This window comes from Chiloscyllium plagiosum, chromosome 11 (genome assembly GCF_004010195.1).
Source record: "Chiloscyllium plagiosum isolate BGI_BamShark_2017 chromosome 11, ASM401019v2, whole genome shotgun sequence".
Classification (NCBI taxonomy): domain Eukaryota; kingdom Metazoa; phylum Chordata; class Chondrichthyes; order Orectolobiformes; family Hemiscylliidae; genus Chiloscyllium; species Chiloscyllium plagiosum.
In genome coordinates, this window is record NC_057720.1 from 4,710,886 (window position 1) to 4,725,562 (window position 14,677).

Here is a 14,677-nt window from a genome sequence, read left to right on the forward strand (position 1 = left end):
ACTGCTTCTGCTATGAATCCTGATAGCGGAGATCCCATGGGTGTGCCGTTGGTTTGTTTGTAGATTATGTTGTTGAAGGTGAAGTGGGTGGTGAGGCACAGGTCCACTAGCTTCATGATGTTTTCGTTGGTAATGTGATTGATGGTGGTTGGGGTGTGTATGATGGTCTCTTCTAAATGTGTGGTGAGTGTTTCCTTTGCCAGGTCAATGTTGATGGAGTTGAACAGTGCTGTTACGTCGAATGAGATCATTGCTTCGTCTTCCTCTATTTTGGTGTTTTTGATGATTTTTAGGAATTCCTGGGTGGAGGGGATGGAGTGCTGTGACTCTTCTACTAGGTATTTCAGTCCTGCGTGTAGTTCTTTGGCCAGTCTGTAAGTTGGTGTTCCAGGTAGTAATTCTGGATTAGTGGTGCTGGAAGAGCACAGCAGTTCAGGCAGCATCCGAGGAGCAGTAAAATTGACATTTCGGGCAAAAGCCCTTCATCAGGAATAAAGGCAGAGAGCCTGAAGGGTGGAGAGAGAGGAGGAAAACTTCTTCAAGGCAGGCAGTAGGGTTAAAACCGGGTCTGAGGGGAGCTCCTGGTTTATGGATTTTTGGTATTCCGTAGAATCGTGGGGTGTTGGTCCCGTCGGGTTTCATTTTCTGGAATTCCGTCTTGTTTAATTGTCCGGAATTGTGTAATTCTTTTTAGGAGATATGTAATTTTGTTTCCTAGTTGCGGGGTCGGGTCTAGCGCCACCTGTTGGTAAGTATTGGTGTCTGCGAGTGGTGCATTGGCTTTCTCGATGTCGTCCCTTCTGTTCAGGATGACTGTGAGCCGACCTTTGTCTGCAGGTAATATAACAATGTTTTTGTCTTTTTTGAGGTTTTCTAGGACTTTCTTTTCTTGACGTTTCATTACCTAGCCAGGTAATGAAACGTCTGGATATCAAACCTACAGCTCAGTGAGCAAACCTACACCCTAAATCTATACATACCCTCTGTTTCCTATCTTTTAGCCAACTTCTAATGCATGTGGCCAATGACCCATCATCTTAATCATTTCTAATTTACTAACCAACCTGCCAGGTGGTACTATATAAAATGCCTTCTGAAAACAACATGACCTTCATCCACTGCCTGTGTCAGCTCATCAAAGAACTCAATTAAATTTGTCAGACATGTCCTGCACTTGACAAAACCATATTGATTGTCCAATATTACCTTAGTTTTCTCTAAGTGTATGTTTAGCTGATCCTGCAATATGGCCTCCATCAGCTTCCCCAAGCTTACAGCGCTGTAATTTCCTGGGTTATTTCCTTTGCCCCTTTCACAAACAGCTATGTCACATTTGCAATCCTCCAGACTCCTGGACTAATTGTGTGCTCAGGGAGACCTGGAAAATTTCTGCCAACAGCTCCACAGTTTACTTCCTTTTCTCTGTCAGTAACCTGGGATGCATCCCATCTGGACCTGATGACTTCTCTACCTGGAATGCTGCCAGCCTTTTTAACACCTCCTCTTTACCTATCATTATACTGTTCAGTTGCTCAACACCCACATTTTCAACTCAAAATGTGTCCTCTTCCAGTCTGGGATCTTATTCATTAGCTGTTTTTACCCTTTCCATCTTAATATTGAACCTCATTATATTATGATCACTATTTCCCAAATGCTCCCCATTCGGAATAGCACAGGAATGAGAAACTTTAGTTCTGAGGAAGTGTGGACTGGTCTCCTTGGAGAGAAGAATAAGGCTAAGGGGAAATTTGATGGAAGTTTTCAAAATCATGAGCGGGCTCGATAGTGTAGATAAGGAGAAGCTGTTCCCATTGGTACCAACAAAAAGAACGAGTGATCATAAAGTGATGTACAAACGAAGCATGAGTGATCTGAGAAAAACACACAGAATGCACTGCCTGGAAAAGGGATGGAGGCAGATTCAATGGAGGCATTCAAGAGGCCTTTGGATGATTATTTGGATAGAAATGGTATAAAGGGATATAGGGAAAAGGCAGGAGATTGGCACTCAGTAATACAGCCTGTGCAGACACAATGGGCTGAATGGCCACTTTCCCAGCTGTAACAATTCAGTGACTCTGAAGATGGCTGGAGTTCTCCTGTGTCTTGCAAACATCAACCTCTCGTATAAAAACAAATTCCCTCAGAGCCTAACTCCAAGCAAAATACTGCAGACGCTGGAAATCTGAAATAAAAAGAGGATGCTGGAGAAACTCAGCAGGTCTGGACACGTCTGCGGATAGGAACATACAAGGATTTGGCCTCAACTGACACATTGCATTTGGTTCCAAACTCAATGCTTCCGGAAGGATGTGAACATTTTGGAGAGGGAGCAGGAAAGGTTCACAGGAACAGTCCCAGGAATGAGGCATCCCCATTCAAGGGAATGGTTGGAGAGGTTGAGGCTTTTCTCATTGGAGGGGGGGGGGAAGGTTGAGGGAAGATTTGGGAGAGATTGGTGGAATGATTCAGAACAGGAGGAGTGGAAATATCAAAAGTGATTGGGAGAGGAAGCAATAGTGACATGAGGAGAGATGGGTTAGCGTGTGAAATGCTCTGCCTGAGAATGCAATGGTGGCAGGTTCAATCAAGAACTTTGTCATTCACTGCTAAAAGATTGGAGTACAAGAACATACAAGTGTTGCTGCAAATGTACGAGGCTTTAGTGAGATTGCATTTAGAGTATTGTGTAGAGTTTTGGTCCCTTTATTTGAGGAAGGATGATGTGGAGGAGCTGGTGTTGGACTGGGTTGGGCAAAGTTAAAAATCACATAACACCAGGTTATAGTCCAACAGCTTTATTTGGAAGCACTAGCTTTCGGAGCGCTGCTCCTTCATCAGGTTCTTTGTGAAGGATCAGCGCTCCGAAAGCTAGTGCTTCCAAGTAAACTGGTTGGACTATAACCTGGTGTTATGTCATTTTTAACTTTGAGGAGGGTAATTGCTTTGGAAGCAGTTCAGAGAAGGTTCACTCGACTGAATCCCGAGATGAAAGGGAAGTCCTGTGAAAGAGAAATCGAGCAAGTTAGGCCTGTATTGCCTGGACTTTAAAAGAGTGAGAGGTGATCCAACAGAGGTAGGTCGGAGCTAAAGGGAATTGACAAAATGGCTGTAAAGTGAGTGTTTCCTCTTGAAAGGCAATCTAGCACAAGAGGTCATGGTTTTATGAGAAGGGGTAGGAGATTTTTAAACTGGGATGAATGGAAATTACGGCTTTTTTTTTAGATTCCCTACAGTGTGGAAACAGGCCCTTCAGCCCAACAAGTCCACACCGACCCTCCAAAGAGCAACCCACCCAGACCCATTCCCCTAACACTACGGGCAATTCAGCATGGCCAATTCACTTAATCTGCACATCTTTGGACTGTGGGAGGAAAACAGAGGAAACCCACGCAGAGAACGTGCAAACTCCACACAGACAGCTGCCTGAGGCAGGAATTGAACCTGGGTCACTGGTGGTGTGAGGCAGCAGTGCTAACCACTGTGCCACCATGCCACCACTTCTCACAAAGATTTCTGAATCTGTGGAACTCACTCAGCCAGATTGAGGTGGATGCTGGGACACTGAATAAAATTAAGGAGGAGACAGATTTTTAATTAGTAACGGAATGAAGGGTTACAGGGCGTGGGCAGGAAAATGGAGTTGAGTCCGAGGTGAGATCAGCCATGATCGTATCAAATGGCTGAGCAGGCCCGAGGGGATGAAAGGCCTCCTCCTGCTCCTAGTTCTCACCTTCTTATAAATTGGATACTTAAAAAATGGAAGAATGTGCAGGGCACGGGGAGAAAGCAGGTAATTAGATAAACTGCATTATCGGAGAGCTGATACCGATAGGACAGGCCAAACAGCCTCCTTCTGTGCTGTAAACATCCTGTGATGTGCCAAGTAGCCAACAGCTATCCATTAACTCCATCTACACTTCTCACTGCCTTGGTAAGGCAGCCAACATCATAAAGACCCCTGCCACCACGGTTATAATCTCTTCCAACCTCTTCCGTCAGGCAGAAGATACAAACTTTTAAACACACAAGTCAACAGATTCAAGAACAGCTTCTTCCTCGCTGTAATTAGACTTCTGAAAGGACCTCTCAAATTTCAAATCTAATGTTAATATTGCTCTCTTCTCTGCAACCGTAACACTGTATTCCTCACTCTGTTCACTACCCTAATGCACTTTGTATGGTATGATCTGCCTGTACTGCACACAAAACTTTTCACTGGATACCTGTTGCAATAATAAACCAAATTAAATCAAAAATCAGCTCCTGAGACTTCTACAAAGCCTGGAGTCATGAACCTTTCTCTCGCTGCGGCATCTGATGTTCCTGCTGTTGACTCTTGTATATTTTCCGATTGCTGTCTCTGGTGTTTTGAAGGAAGTGTATCTCCTGCTCCCAGGTACTGTTTATATCCAGACTCCTTGTGTTGTGGGTATCTTGAAGAAAACCATTGGTTTCAGGTTCCCTTGAATCAGTGATCTCTCCTGGCTTTATGCTTGCCGATTTCCGATGGAGTGGATTGTAGATGCTCATTCCCTCAGGGCTCTGGGTGCGCTGATCTTTGTGTGGAAAATCATTCACTTTATGTTCCCTCAGTGTTGCATCAGTGACCCTGTTTGTGCTCTGTGCTCCTTGATGGCTTACGTAGGTGTTGTCTCCATTTGGACTCTTCGAAACATGAGTTTGGTAGGTGCAGATGGAACATTTTGATTCTGCTGTAGCTTTATTCTCAAACAGAGCTGCGTGTGTTCCTTGTGAACATTGCGTTAGAACATCCTCCGAAAGTTGCTGGTTGTCGACTGGAATCAGATCACGTAGCTGCCTCCTGCCAACTCCAGGTAGCAAGTAGAGTTCTGGCTGTGGAGCCTAAGAAATGATAGAGGATTCCAATTAGAGCCAGGAACCTTTCAAATAAATGACATCAATAAATTGTAATGACTTCTCCAATTAGAATGTAATCGATCTACCTACATAAGGAGGTGCAAATGACTTCACTTTGAGTTCTGATTCTTGCTTTGCTGAAACCTGAAAATGAGGTTCAGAATTTATTACAAAAATCAGGTAATGCATTAATTTATAACATTTTATTCAATGTGTAAATATGAATCAGTGATATGTTCTGTAAGGGGCTGGGAAGGGGTGAAATAAGCAAACAGCAATAACCTTACACATAATGCAATTTTTATAACTGTACAGAGCGTGGTTACTGCTGGAGGGGGCGATGTTATCCCAAAATATTTCAATGTGCACTCATCAGGATAAATGCAAGAATACCAAGTTTCAAATTGTCACAACAAATTATACCACAGGAGAACAAGGGGCTGATTGGTACGTTTTCAGAGTCTAGATTAGAGTGGTGCTGGAAAGGCACAGCAGGTCAGGCAGCATCCAAGGAGCAGGAAAGTTAACGTTTCAGGCAAAAGCTCCTTCCTCACGCCCATCCAAGGCCCCAAAGGAGCCTTCCACATCCATCAAAGTTTCACCTACACATCCACCAATGTCATTTATTGTATCCGTTGCTCCCGATGCAGTCTCCTCTACATTGGGGAGAGTGGACACCTTCTCGGAGACCGCTTCAGGGAACATCTCCAGGACACCCGCACCAATCAACCCCACTGCCCCATGGCCCAACATTTCAACTCCCCCTCCCACTCTGCCGAGGACATGCAGATCCTGGGCCTCCTCCACCGCCTCTCTCTCACCACCCGATGCCTGGAGGAAGGACACCTCATCTTCCGCCTTGGAATACTTCAACCCCAGGGCATCAATGTGGACTTCACCAGTTTCCTCACTCGGATGCTGTCTGACTTGCTGTGCTTTTCCAGCACCACTCTAATCTAGACTCTGGTTTCCAGCACCTGCAGAGCTCACTTTTGCCTGGTACGTTTTCAGGACAGGAGTGAGCTGATTGGCAAAGTAAGACAACGAGCTGTGGGTGTTGGAGATCTGAAACTGAGACAAAAACCCACCACCTCACTCTTCTCCAGAAAAATCAGCAATCAGCTCAAAAATAAGAATTGCTGGCGGAACTCAACAGGCTTGGCAGCAGCTGAAGTTCTGAAGGGTCACTGGACATTCACTCTGCTTTTTTCCCACAGTCGTTGCCAGATCTGCTGAGTTTTGACAGCAATTTCTGTTTTTGAGCTGATTGGTGCCATTTTTGTTTGGAGAAAACGGTACTGATTGGCTCCTTTTCTGGAGAAGAGGGTGCTGATTGGTGCATTCCCTCTTGCAGTATAAATTGCAGTTATCATTTGAAATTTGGCATTCTTGTGTATGTCCTGATGTGTACAGAATAAACAATGTCAGCAATCTGCCTGCCTTTTACATAGAGAAACATTAGAAGGCACCTCATTGCAATGATCATCAAGTAAATGTGACAATAAACCCATAGTAGGACAGGTGATGAAATACTTGATCAAAAAAGCAGATTTGAAAGGAGTAGCGGAGGGAGAGAGAGAGTGGGGGAGAGAAGGGGAGAGATTTAAGGATAGATTTTCAGAGGCAGCGGGGCAGTGATGAAAACCAGGTTTGTGTAAGAGCACATGACTGGAGGAGAGAGTTCAGGGAGTTAAGACCAAAGAAATAAGAGCAGGAATAAGCCATTCAGTGATCAGCTAGGCAGAAGTGAGGACTGCAGATGCAGGAAATCAGAGTTTAGATTAGAGTGGTGCTGGAAAAGCACAGCAGGTCAGGCAGCATCCAAGGAGCAGGAAAATCAACGTTTCGGCAAAAGTCTTTCCTGATGAAGGGCTTTTGCCCAAAACGTTGATTTTCCTGCTCCTCTGATGCTGTCTGACCTGCTGTGCTTTTCCAGAACCACTCTAATCTTGACCCACATTCAGTGATCAAACCTGCTCCGCCATTCAATAGGATCACGGCTGATCCAACGTTCCTCACATCCAACTTCCTGCCCTTTCCCTGTAACCCTTGATTCCTGACTGATCAAGAATCTCTCTCAGCCTTAAATATACACAAGGACTCTACCCCCACAGCTCTCAGTGACAAGGAGTTCCGAAGACTCTCAACCCTCTGAGGGAAGAAATTCCTCCTTGTATTCTCCTCCTTCTCTCCTTCCTCCTCCTCAATTCCTCCTGATGGTGTTGGAGGAAGTTACAGAGATGGAAGACGCAAGAACCTAAGGGCCAACAGGTCTTTTAAGACAAGCTCAAGTTTATTCAAAGGATGCAAGGCATGCGGCTGATCAATTGGAATGGTCCAATTTAAAGGTAGGAATGGGAAGGAAAGGAGGCTGAACATCAGAAAGCATGTTGGGAGAAGCATATTGCAGAGTCTGGGGTGAGTCTGCCACCAATACTTGAGAGAATAAAATCAGGGTCGCTCAAGAGCTGGAGGAACATAAAGATCTCAATTAGCTCTAAAGATCCTCAGTGTCTCAAAATGGATGTTGTTTTAATTTACTCCTGGGAGGTGGGCATCACCAGCTGGATCAGCAGTCATTGTCCATCCCTAGTTGCCCAGGGAAGGTGGTGGAGAGCTGCCTTGTGTTCTGTGTGTTTATCTCATTTAGACTCAGACTTGAATTTCCAATTTTGGATCAACTCACAGCTTTCTCAGGTTTGTTTAATTCCAATGATGGGTTTAGCATCCCAGGCCAGGTAATGGAGTTGTGGTAATGTCACAGGTTTAGTAATCCAGTGTCCCTTGTTAATCTGGGGACATGAGTTCTAGTACAATTCAGAAAATAATTCTGGGATGATAGCTACCTCTGATGTAAAAACCCATCGAGTTCAATAATATCCTTTAGGGAAGAAAATCTGCCATCCTTACCTAGTCTGCTCTACATGTGACTCCAGACCCACAGCAATGTGTCATAGAATTATAGACTCCTACAGCACAGAGACAGGCCCTTTAGCCCAAACTGGTCCATTCTGACCAAAATGTCCATCCACACTAACCCCATTTCCCTGCACTTGGCCCATATCCTTCTGAACTTTTCCAATCCATGTATTTGTCCAAATGCCTTTTTAATGTTGTGTACCCGCCTCAACCACTTCCACTGGCAGCTCATTCCATATGCGTACCACCCTCTGTGTAAAAAGGTTTTCCCTCAGGTTCCCTTTTATTCTTTCCCCTCTAACCTTAAAGTGATTCCCTCTAGTCCTTGATTCCCCAACCCTGGGAAAAAGACTGAGAGCATTTGCCCTGTAATTGACTCTTGACTACCCTCTGGGTAATTCAGGATAGCCAATAATTGCTGGCCTAGCTAGTGACACCCATATCCATTAAAAATTAATGAGAAATATGTCTGATCAATCAATACATCAAGGTGTGGACATGAACTCCACTCGGTGAACTGTAGTTACCTCACCTTGCAACCTTTCATAAAATAAACTGCTGATAACATTTTATGACATGAAAAACAGTGTGAATAAGGACGTTCAAAATGAGTTCAAAATGTTTCACATTGCAATAAACCAATCGTGAAGGAATCATTAGTTTGGAATCTCTCAGAGGGCTGAGAGTCTTTGGAACCCTTTACCACAGAGAGCTGTGGGGACAGAGTCCTTATGTATATTTAAAGCTGAGATCAATAGATTCTTGATCAGTTGGGGAGTCAAGGGGAAAAGGCAGGAAAATGAATGTGAGGAATGTTGAATCAACAATGATCCTATTGCAAGGCAGAGCAGTTCCGAGGGGCTGAATGGCCTTCTTCTACTTTTTATGGTCATATGCTGCAGGTAGACCCAAGTTGACTGCAGTAGTTCAAGGTGTTTGACTTCCTTTGTCTTAGAAATTACTTTAACCAACAGGGAGATTTTCCCAGTCGCTGGTAAGTTCCACTTTGCACGGGATTTTTGATGTCACAATAATTAGTTTTGGCTTGTGGACTTGGGCAGTGCTGCAGGATTTAAGAGCTGCAGCAGTTAAGAGGGACAGGACAGAGGGGTAGAGACACCCCTGTATAATTTTGCCCACAAGAGTTGTTTTTAGGTCTGCGTAAAGGGTAGTTTTGCCAGTGACGTGTAACGCCTCCTAAACACAGTTTACGGGTGCAATGGTTTCACTGCAAGGGATACAGGCTGCAATAGGGAGCACAGCAGCACGATAACAGCAGGGCCCTCCAGCACAGAAAATGTAAGAACTACCACCCTCACATCAAGCAACTGAATGCTGTGAGACACTGAATGATGGTAGCAAATTAACCAAGCGAAAACACACTTCATCCACTAACTCTAATTCAACTCAAAACCTTATCTCCAGTTCTCTCTCCACAGATGCTGCCAGACCTGCTGAGTTTAGAAACCACAGAAATGATACTGCACAGAACTACACAGTAAATGGAAAGCTTCTACCGGAAATTGATATACAGAGAGATCTGGGTGTTCAGGTCCACTGTTCCCTGAAGGTGGCAACGCTGGTCAGTAGAGTGGTCAAGAAGGCATACGGCATGCTTTCCTTCATTGGACGGAGTATTGAGTATAAGAGTTGGCAGGTCATGTTACAGTTGCATAAGACTTTGGTTTGGCCAGAGTTGGAATACTGCATATAATTCTGCTCACCACATGACCAAAAGGATGTGAACGCTTTGGAGAGCGTGCAGCAGAGGTTTGACAGCATGTTGCCTGGTATGGAGGGTGCTAGCTATGAAGAGAAATTGAGTAGAATTAGGATTATTTTCATTGGAAAGAAGGAGGTTGAGGGGGGGACCTGATTCAGGGCTACAAAATCATGAGAGGTATAGACAGGGTGGATAGCAACAAACTTTTTCCCACAGTGAGGGACTCAATTACTAGGGGTCATGAGTACAAAGTGAGAGGGGAAATGTTTCCGGGTGATATGCGTGGAAAATTATTTACTTTACAGAGGGTGGTGGGTGCCTGGAACGCATTGCCAGTGGAGGTGATAGAGGCGGGCACGATAGCATCATTATGCAGACAGATACATGAATGGGCAGGGAGCAAAGGGATACACATCCTTAGAAAATAGGCAGCAGGTTTAGATAGAGGATGTGGATCGGTGCAGGCTTGGAGGGCCGAAGAGCCTGTTTTTGTGCTGTAATTTCTTTGTTCGTTGTTCGCTTTGTTCAGAATGGGGTCATTCAGCCCATCTTGTCCATGCTGAACCAAATACATCCCGATGCCCTTTTAATCCCATCTTCCAGCATCCAACCCATAGCTCTGCAGTGTACAGCACTTAAGACACAGATTCAGATACTTTTTAAAAGGGTTTAGGACCTCTGCTTCCACTATCAACTCAGGCAACCAATTCCAGTCACCCACCACCCTCTGTACAAAAAGTGTTTCTCCTCACGTCCCCTCGAATCCTTATGCCACTTAGCTTGAATCTATGACCTCTGGAGTTTGAACTGTCTGCCCAGAGATTCCTCCTGTCTACTTTGTGTCTATCCCTCACAGTTTTGTACACCTCAATCATGTCACCCCTCAGCCTTCTCTGATCCAAGGAAAGCAATCCCAACCTCTCCAGCATTCTCTGTGTTCACTGTTGTTTCTGACTGGGTGACAATAAATACAATCAACATTGACTAGTTTGGCATCATGAGGGTTATCCAGAGCCTGGAAAGTCACAGCTGTCTCCACTCCCATCTCCAACAAGATGAACTGTCCCTCAAAGCAGAGAGGGTCTGACATCATCAGTTGGGCGGAGCTAACAGAACATAGAAAAATACAGCACAGGAACAGGCCCTTCGGCCCACAATATTGTGCTGAACATGACGCCAAATTAAACTAATTCCTTCTGCCTGCCCTTGGTCCATATCCCTCCATTCCTTGAATATTCATATCCTTATCTAAGAGACCATTAAACACCCCTATCATTCCTGTCTCCACTACCATCCTGGCAGCACATTCCGGACTCCTGTCACTCTCTGTGTAAAAATCCTGCCCTTCACATCTCCTTTGAACTTTCCCCCTCTCACTTTAAATGCATGCCCCTAGTTTTAGACATTCTAACTCCGGGAAAAAGATTCTGACTGTCAACTCTATCTATGCAGCCTATTATTTTATGGACTTTTATCTCATCACCCCTCAGCCTCCGCCACTCCAGAGAAAACAACCCGAGTTTTTCTAGCCTCTCCTTACAGCTCCTATCTTCTAATCCAGGCAGCATCCTGGTAAACCTCTCTGCACCTCTCCAAAGCCTCCACATCCTTCCTGTAATGTGGCGACCAGAATTGAACACAATACTCTCAGTGGGGCCTACAGTGTTCTGGGGCGCTGGGTTCAAATCCTACCATGGCAGATGGTGGAATTTGACTTCAATAAAAATCTGGAATTAAGCACATAGTGATGACCACAAATCCATAGTCGATTGTCAGGAAAACCCATCTGGTTCACTAATGTCCTTTAGAGAAGGAAACTGCCATCCTTACCTGTCTACATGTGACTCCAGACCCATAGCAATGTGGTTGATTCTTAACATTTAGGGATGGGCAATAAATGCTGACCTGGCCAGCGATGATCGCGGAAAAAAAAAGTCTAATTAAGATGCAACATGACATCCTGACCCTTGCACTCAAATCCCCGACACATAAAGGCATGCATGCCATACGCCTTCTTTACCACCCTATCTACATTCTGTGGCCACTTTCAGGGAGAAATGGGTCACTCTGACTTTTAGAACATTATTTTATGCAACAATGGTGACCATCAAGCCAACGTTGAAAACCCATCTGGATCACCCATGTCCTTCAGGAATTCGACATGCTCTCCTGATTTTTCCAGGGCCTCTGCCGAGGAATGGGATGCCCCAGGCCCAAACTCCATTCACAGGAATGGCAGTATTTGTAATTCCAAGACCTATGGAAGATGAGGTTCTTCAGGGGGAATTCCCATGGGAGGTCACAATAAGATTTGGAGTGGTCTCCTGCGCAAAGTGACACTGGAGTTTACTGGATGATCAAACCTCATGCACAAGTTGCAGAGAACTGGTCTGCAGGTAATAAAGAAGGCAATGGAATATTAGCATTTACTGCTAAAGGAATAGAATATAAAAGTAGGGGAGGGCTGCTGGAGGTCTACCGGGCATTAGTGAAGCATTAGTGGTACTCTATGCTACTTTCTCCCCACCCCCACCCTCCTCTCATTTATCTCTCCACCCTTCAGGCACTCTGCCTGTATTCCTGATGAAGGGCTTTTGCCCGAAACGTCGATTTTCCTACTCCTCGGATGCTGCCTGATCTGCTGTGTTTTTCCAGCACCACTCTAATCCAGAATCTGGTTTCCAGCATCTGCAGTCATTGTTTTTACCTATCCATTAGTGAGACTGCACCTGTGAACAATTGTGGTCTCCTTACTTCAGAAGGGAGGTAATTCTGTTGGGAGGCAGCTCAGAGGAGGTTCAAAGTCAAGATTAGAGTGGTGCTGGAAAAGCACAGCAGGTCAGGCAGCATCCAAGGAGCAGGAAAATCAACGTTTCGGGCAGGAGCCCTTCATTCCTGATGAGGGGCTTTTGCCCGAAACATCGATTTTCCTGCTCCTCAGATGCTGCCTGACCTGCTGTGCTTTTCCAGCACCACACTAATCTTGACTCTGATCTCCAGCATCTGCAGTCCTCACTTTCACCTCAGAGGAGGTTCACGAGACTGATTCCAGAGATGAGAGATTTGTCTTATGAGGCGAGATTGAGCAGTTTAGACTGATGCTCTCTCTGGAGTTTAGAAGAATGAGAGGAGATCTAATTGAGGTGTGTAAGATGCTAAAGGGGACTGACAAAGTAAACATAGAGAGGATGTTTCTCCTTGTGGGGTAACACAGAATGAAGTCATAGTTTTAGGCTGAGGGATAACACATTTTTAAACAGAGATGGGAAGAAATTACTTCTGTGGAATTCACCCGCCCAGAGTGTGGCAGATGTTGGAACATTGAGTAAATTGAAGGAGGAGGTGGACAGATGTTTAATTTGTAAAGGGGTAAAGGGTTATGGAGAGCAGGCAGGAAGGTGGAGGTGAGGCTGAGATGAGATCAGCTAAGATGGGAGTGAATGGCAGTGAAGGCTCGAGGGGCTCCTGCTTCGAGTTCTTCTCTACTTATTAGACCAGTTTTCATAAAATAAAATATAATATTTTTCACTGTATCCAAATTTCACCATTTGCCATGGTGGGACCTGAGCTTCCATATCCCCAGAGTATTAGCCTGGAGTGCTGCATTACTAACCCAGTGACAATCCCATCAAGCCCCTGCCATTCCGACGAATACTCTCTGATATCCCTCAGTGCTAAACTACACAGGGGTAGGGAATGGGTCCTTGAGTGTGCAGCCCTGCATGATGGGATCCAGTGACTAAACAACAGCAGATTAATCTGTTTTAACAGTTACCCTGGCATTATCCACCTGCCTACTTACCACCGGCTATGTCCACTCCTCCTGCCCCAGTAGACATTTCCTCCTTGAAATGGAAGCTCAGAGAGTCACTCAGGATCATCAATATATATTGTGTTTATTGCTGTCACAGCCGATATTCCCTGCCCTATGAGTAGGCTGTTCCTTAAGTGTTGCTGGATCAAAATCCTGGAACTCCCTCCTGAACAGCATTATGGGTTAACCTACAGCACACATAGAGTCATACAGCAAGGATACAAACCCTTAGGTCCAACCAGTTTATGCCAACTATGTTCCTAAACTTGTCCAGATTTCTTGTAAATCTTGTACCTATACCTGCATATTCCACTTCCTCTGGAAGTTCATTTCAGACATGAATCATTCTCTGTATAAAAGGATTGCCCCTCAAATCTTTTTAATCTTTCTCCTTTTTGCTTAAAAATATACCCTCTCGTCTTGAAATCCTCCACCTTAAGTAAAAGATCTTTGCTATTCACCTTATCCATGCCTCTCATGATTTTATAAGCCACTATAAGGACACCCCTCAAACTCCTATGGTCCAGTGAAAAAGACAACCTAACTGCCCATGCCCAAACACTTTAACTCCCCCTTCAGCTCCACCAAAAACATGCAAGTCCTTGGCCTCCTCCATCACCAAACCTTTACCACCTGATGCCTGGAGGAAAAACACCTCATCCTCCGCCTCGGGACCCTCCAACCACACGGGATCAATGTGGATTTCACCAGTTTCCTCATTTCCTCTCCCCCCATCTCATCCCAGTCCCAGCCTTCCAACTCGGTACCGCCCTCATGAGCTGTCCCATCCGTCCATCTTCCTTCCCATCTATCTGCTCTGCCGTCCTCTCCGGCCTATTACCATTATCTCCACCTTCATCTACCTATTGCATCCTCAGCTCTCTTCCCCCATTCCTGATGAAGGGCTTATGCCCGAAACATCGACTCTCCTGCTCCTCGGATGTTGCCTGACCGGCTGTGCTTTTCCAGCGCCACAATCTTCGACTCTGAACAAAGTCGCAGCCTCACTTTATAACCCAAACACTCCAGTCCCAGCAACATCCTGGTAAATCTTTTGTGAACCTTCTCTAATTTAATAATCTCCTTCCTATAACAGGGTGACCAGAACTGGACACAGTGCTCCAGAAGAGGCCTCACCAATAAAGTCACACAGTCATAGAGATATACAGCATGGAAACAGACCCTTCGGTCCAACCCGTCCATGCCAACCAGATATCCTAACCCAATCTAGTCCCACCTGCCAGCACCCGGCCCATATCCCTCCAAACCCTTCCTATTCATATACCCATCCAAATGCCTCTTAAATGTTGCAATTGTACCAGCCTCCACCACTTCCT

The 14,677-nt window shown here is 45.2% G+C and overlaps 1 protein-coding gene across 1 annotated transcript in view; it reads right to left on the reverse strand.

Annotated features, from left to right (window-relative positions):
* spata1 (spermatogenesis associated 1) overlaps positions 1-14,677 on the reverse strand; it is a 64,896-nt gene that overhangs the window by 18,763 nt on the left and 31,456 nt on the right. The window contains exons 4-5 of the mRNA XM_043700118.1: positions 4,975-5,028; positions 4,302-4,869 (exon numbers count right to left, since the gene is read on the reverse strand). Of these exons, the coding sequence (XP_043556053.1) occupies positions 4,302-4,869; positions 4,975-5,028 (622 nt within the window). The remainder of the gene's footprint in view (positions 1-4,301; positions 4,870-4,974; positions 5,029-14,677) is intronic.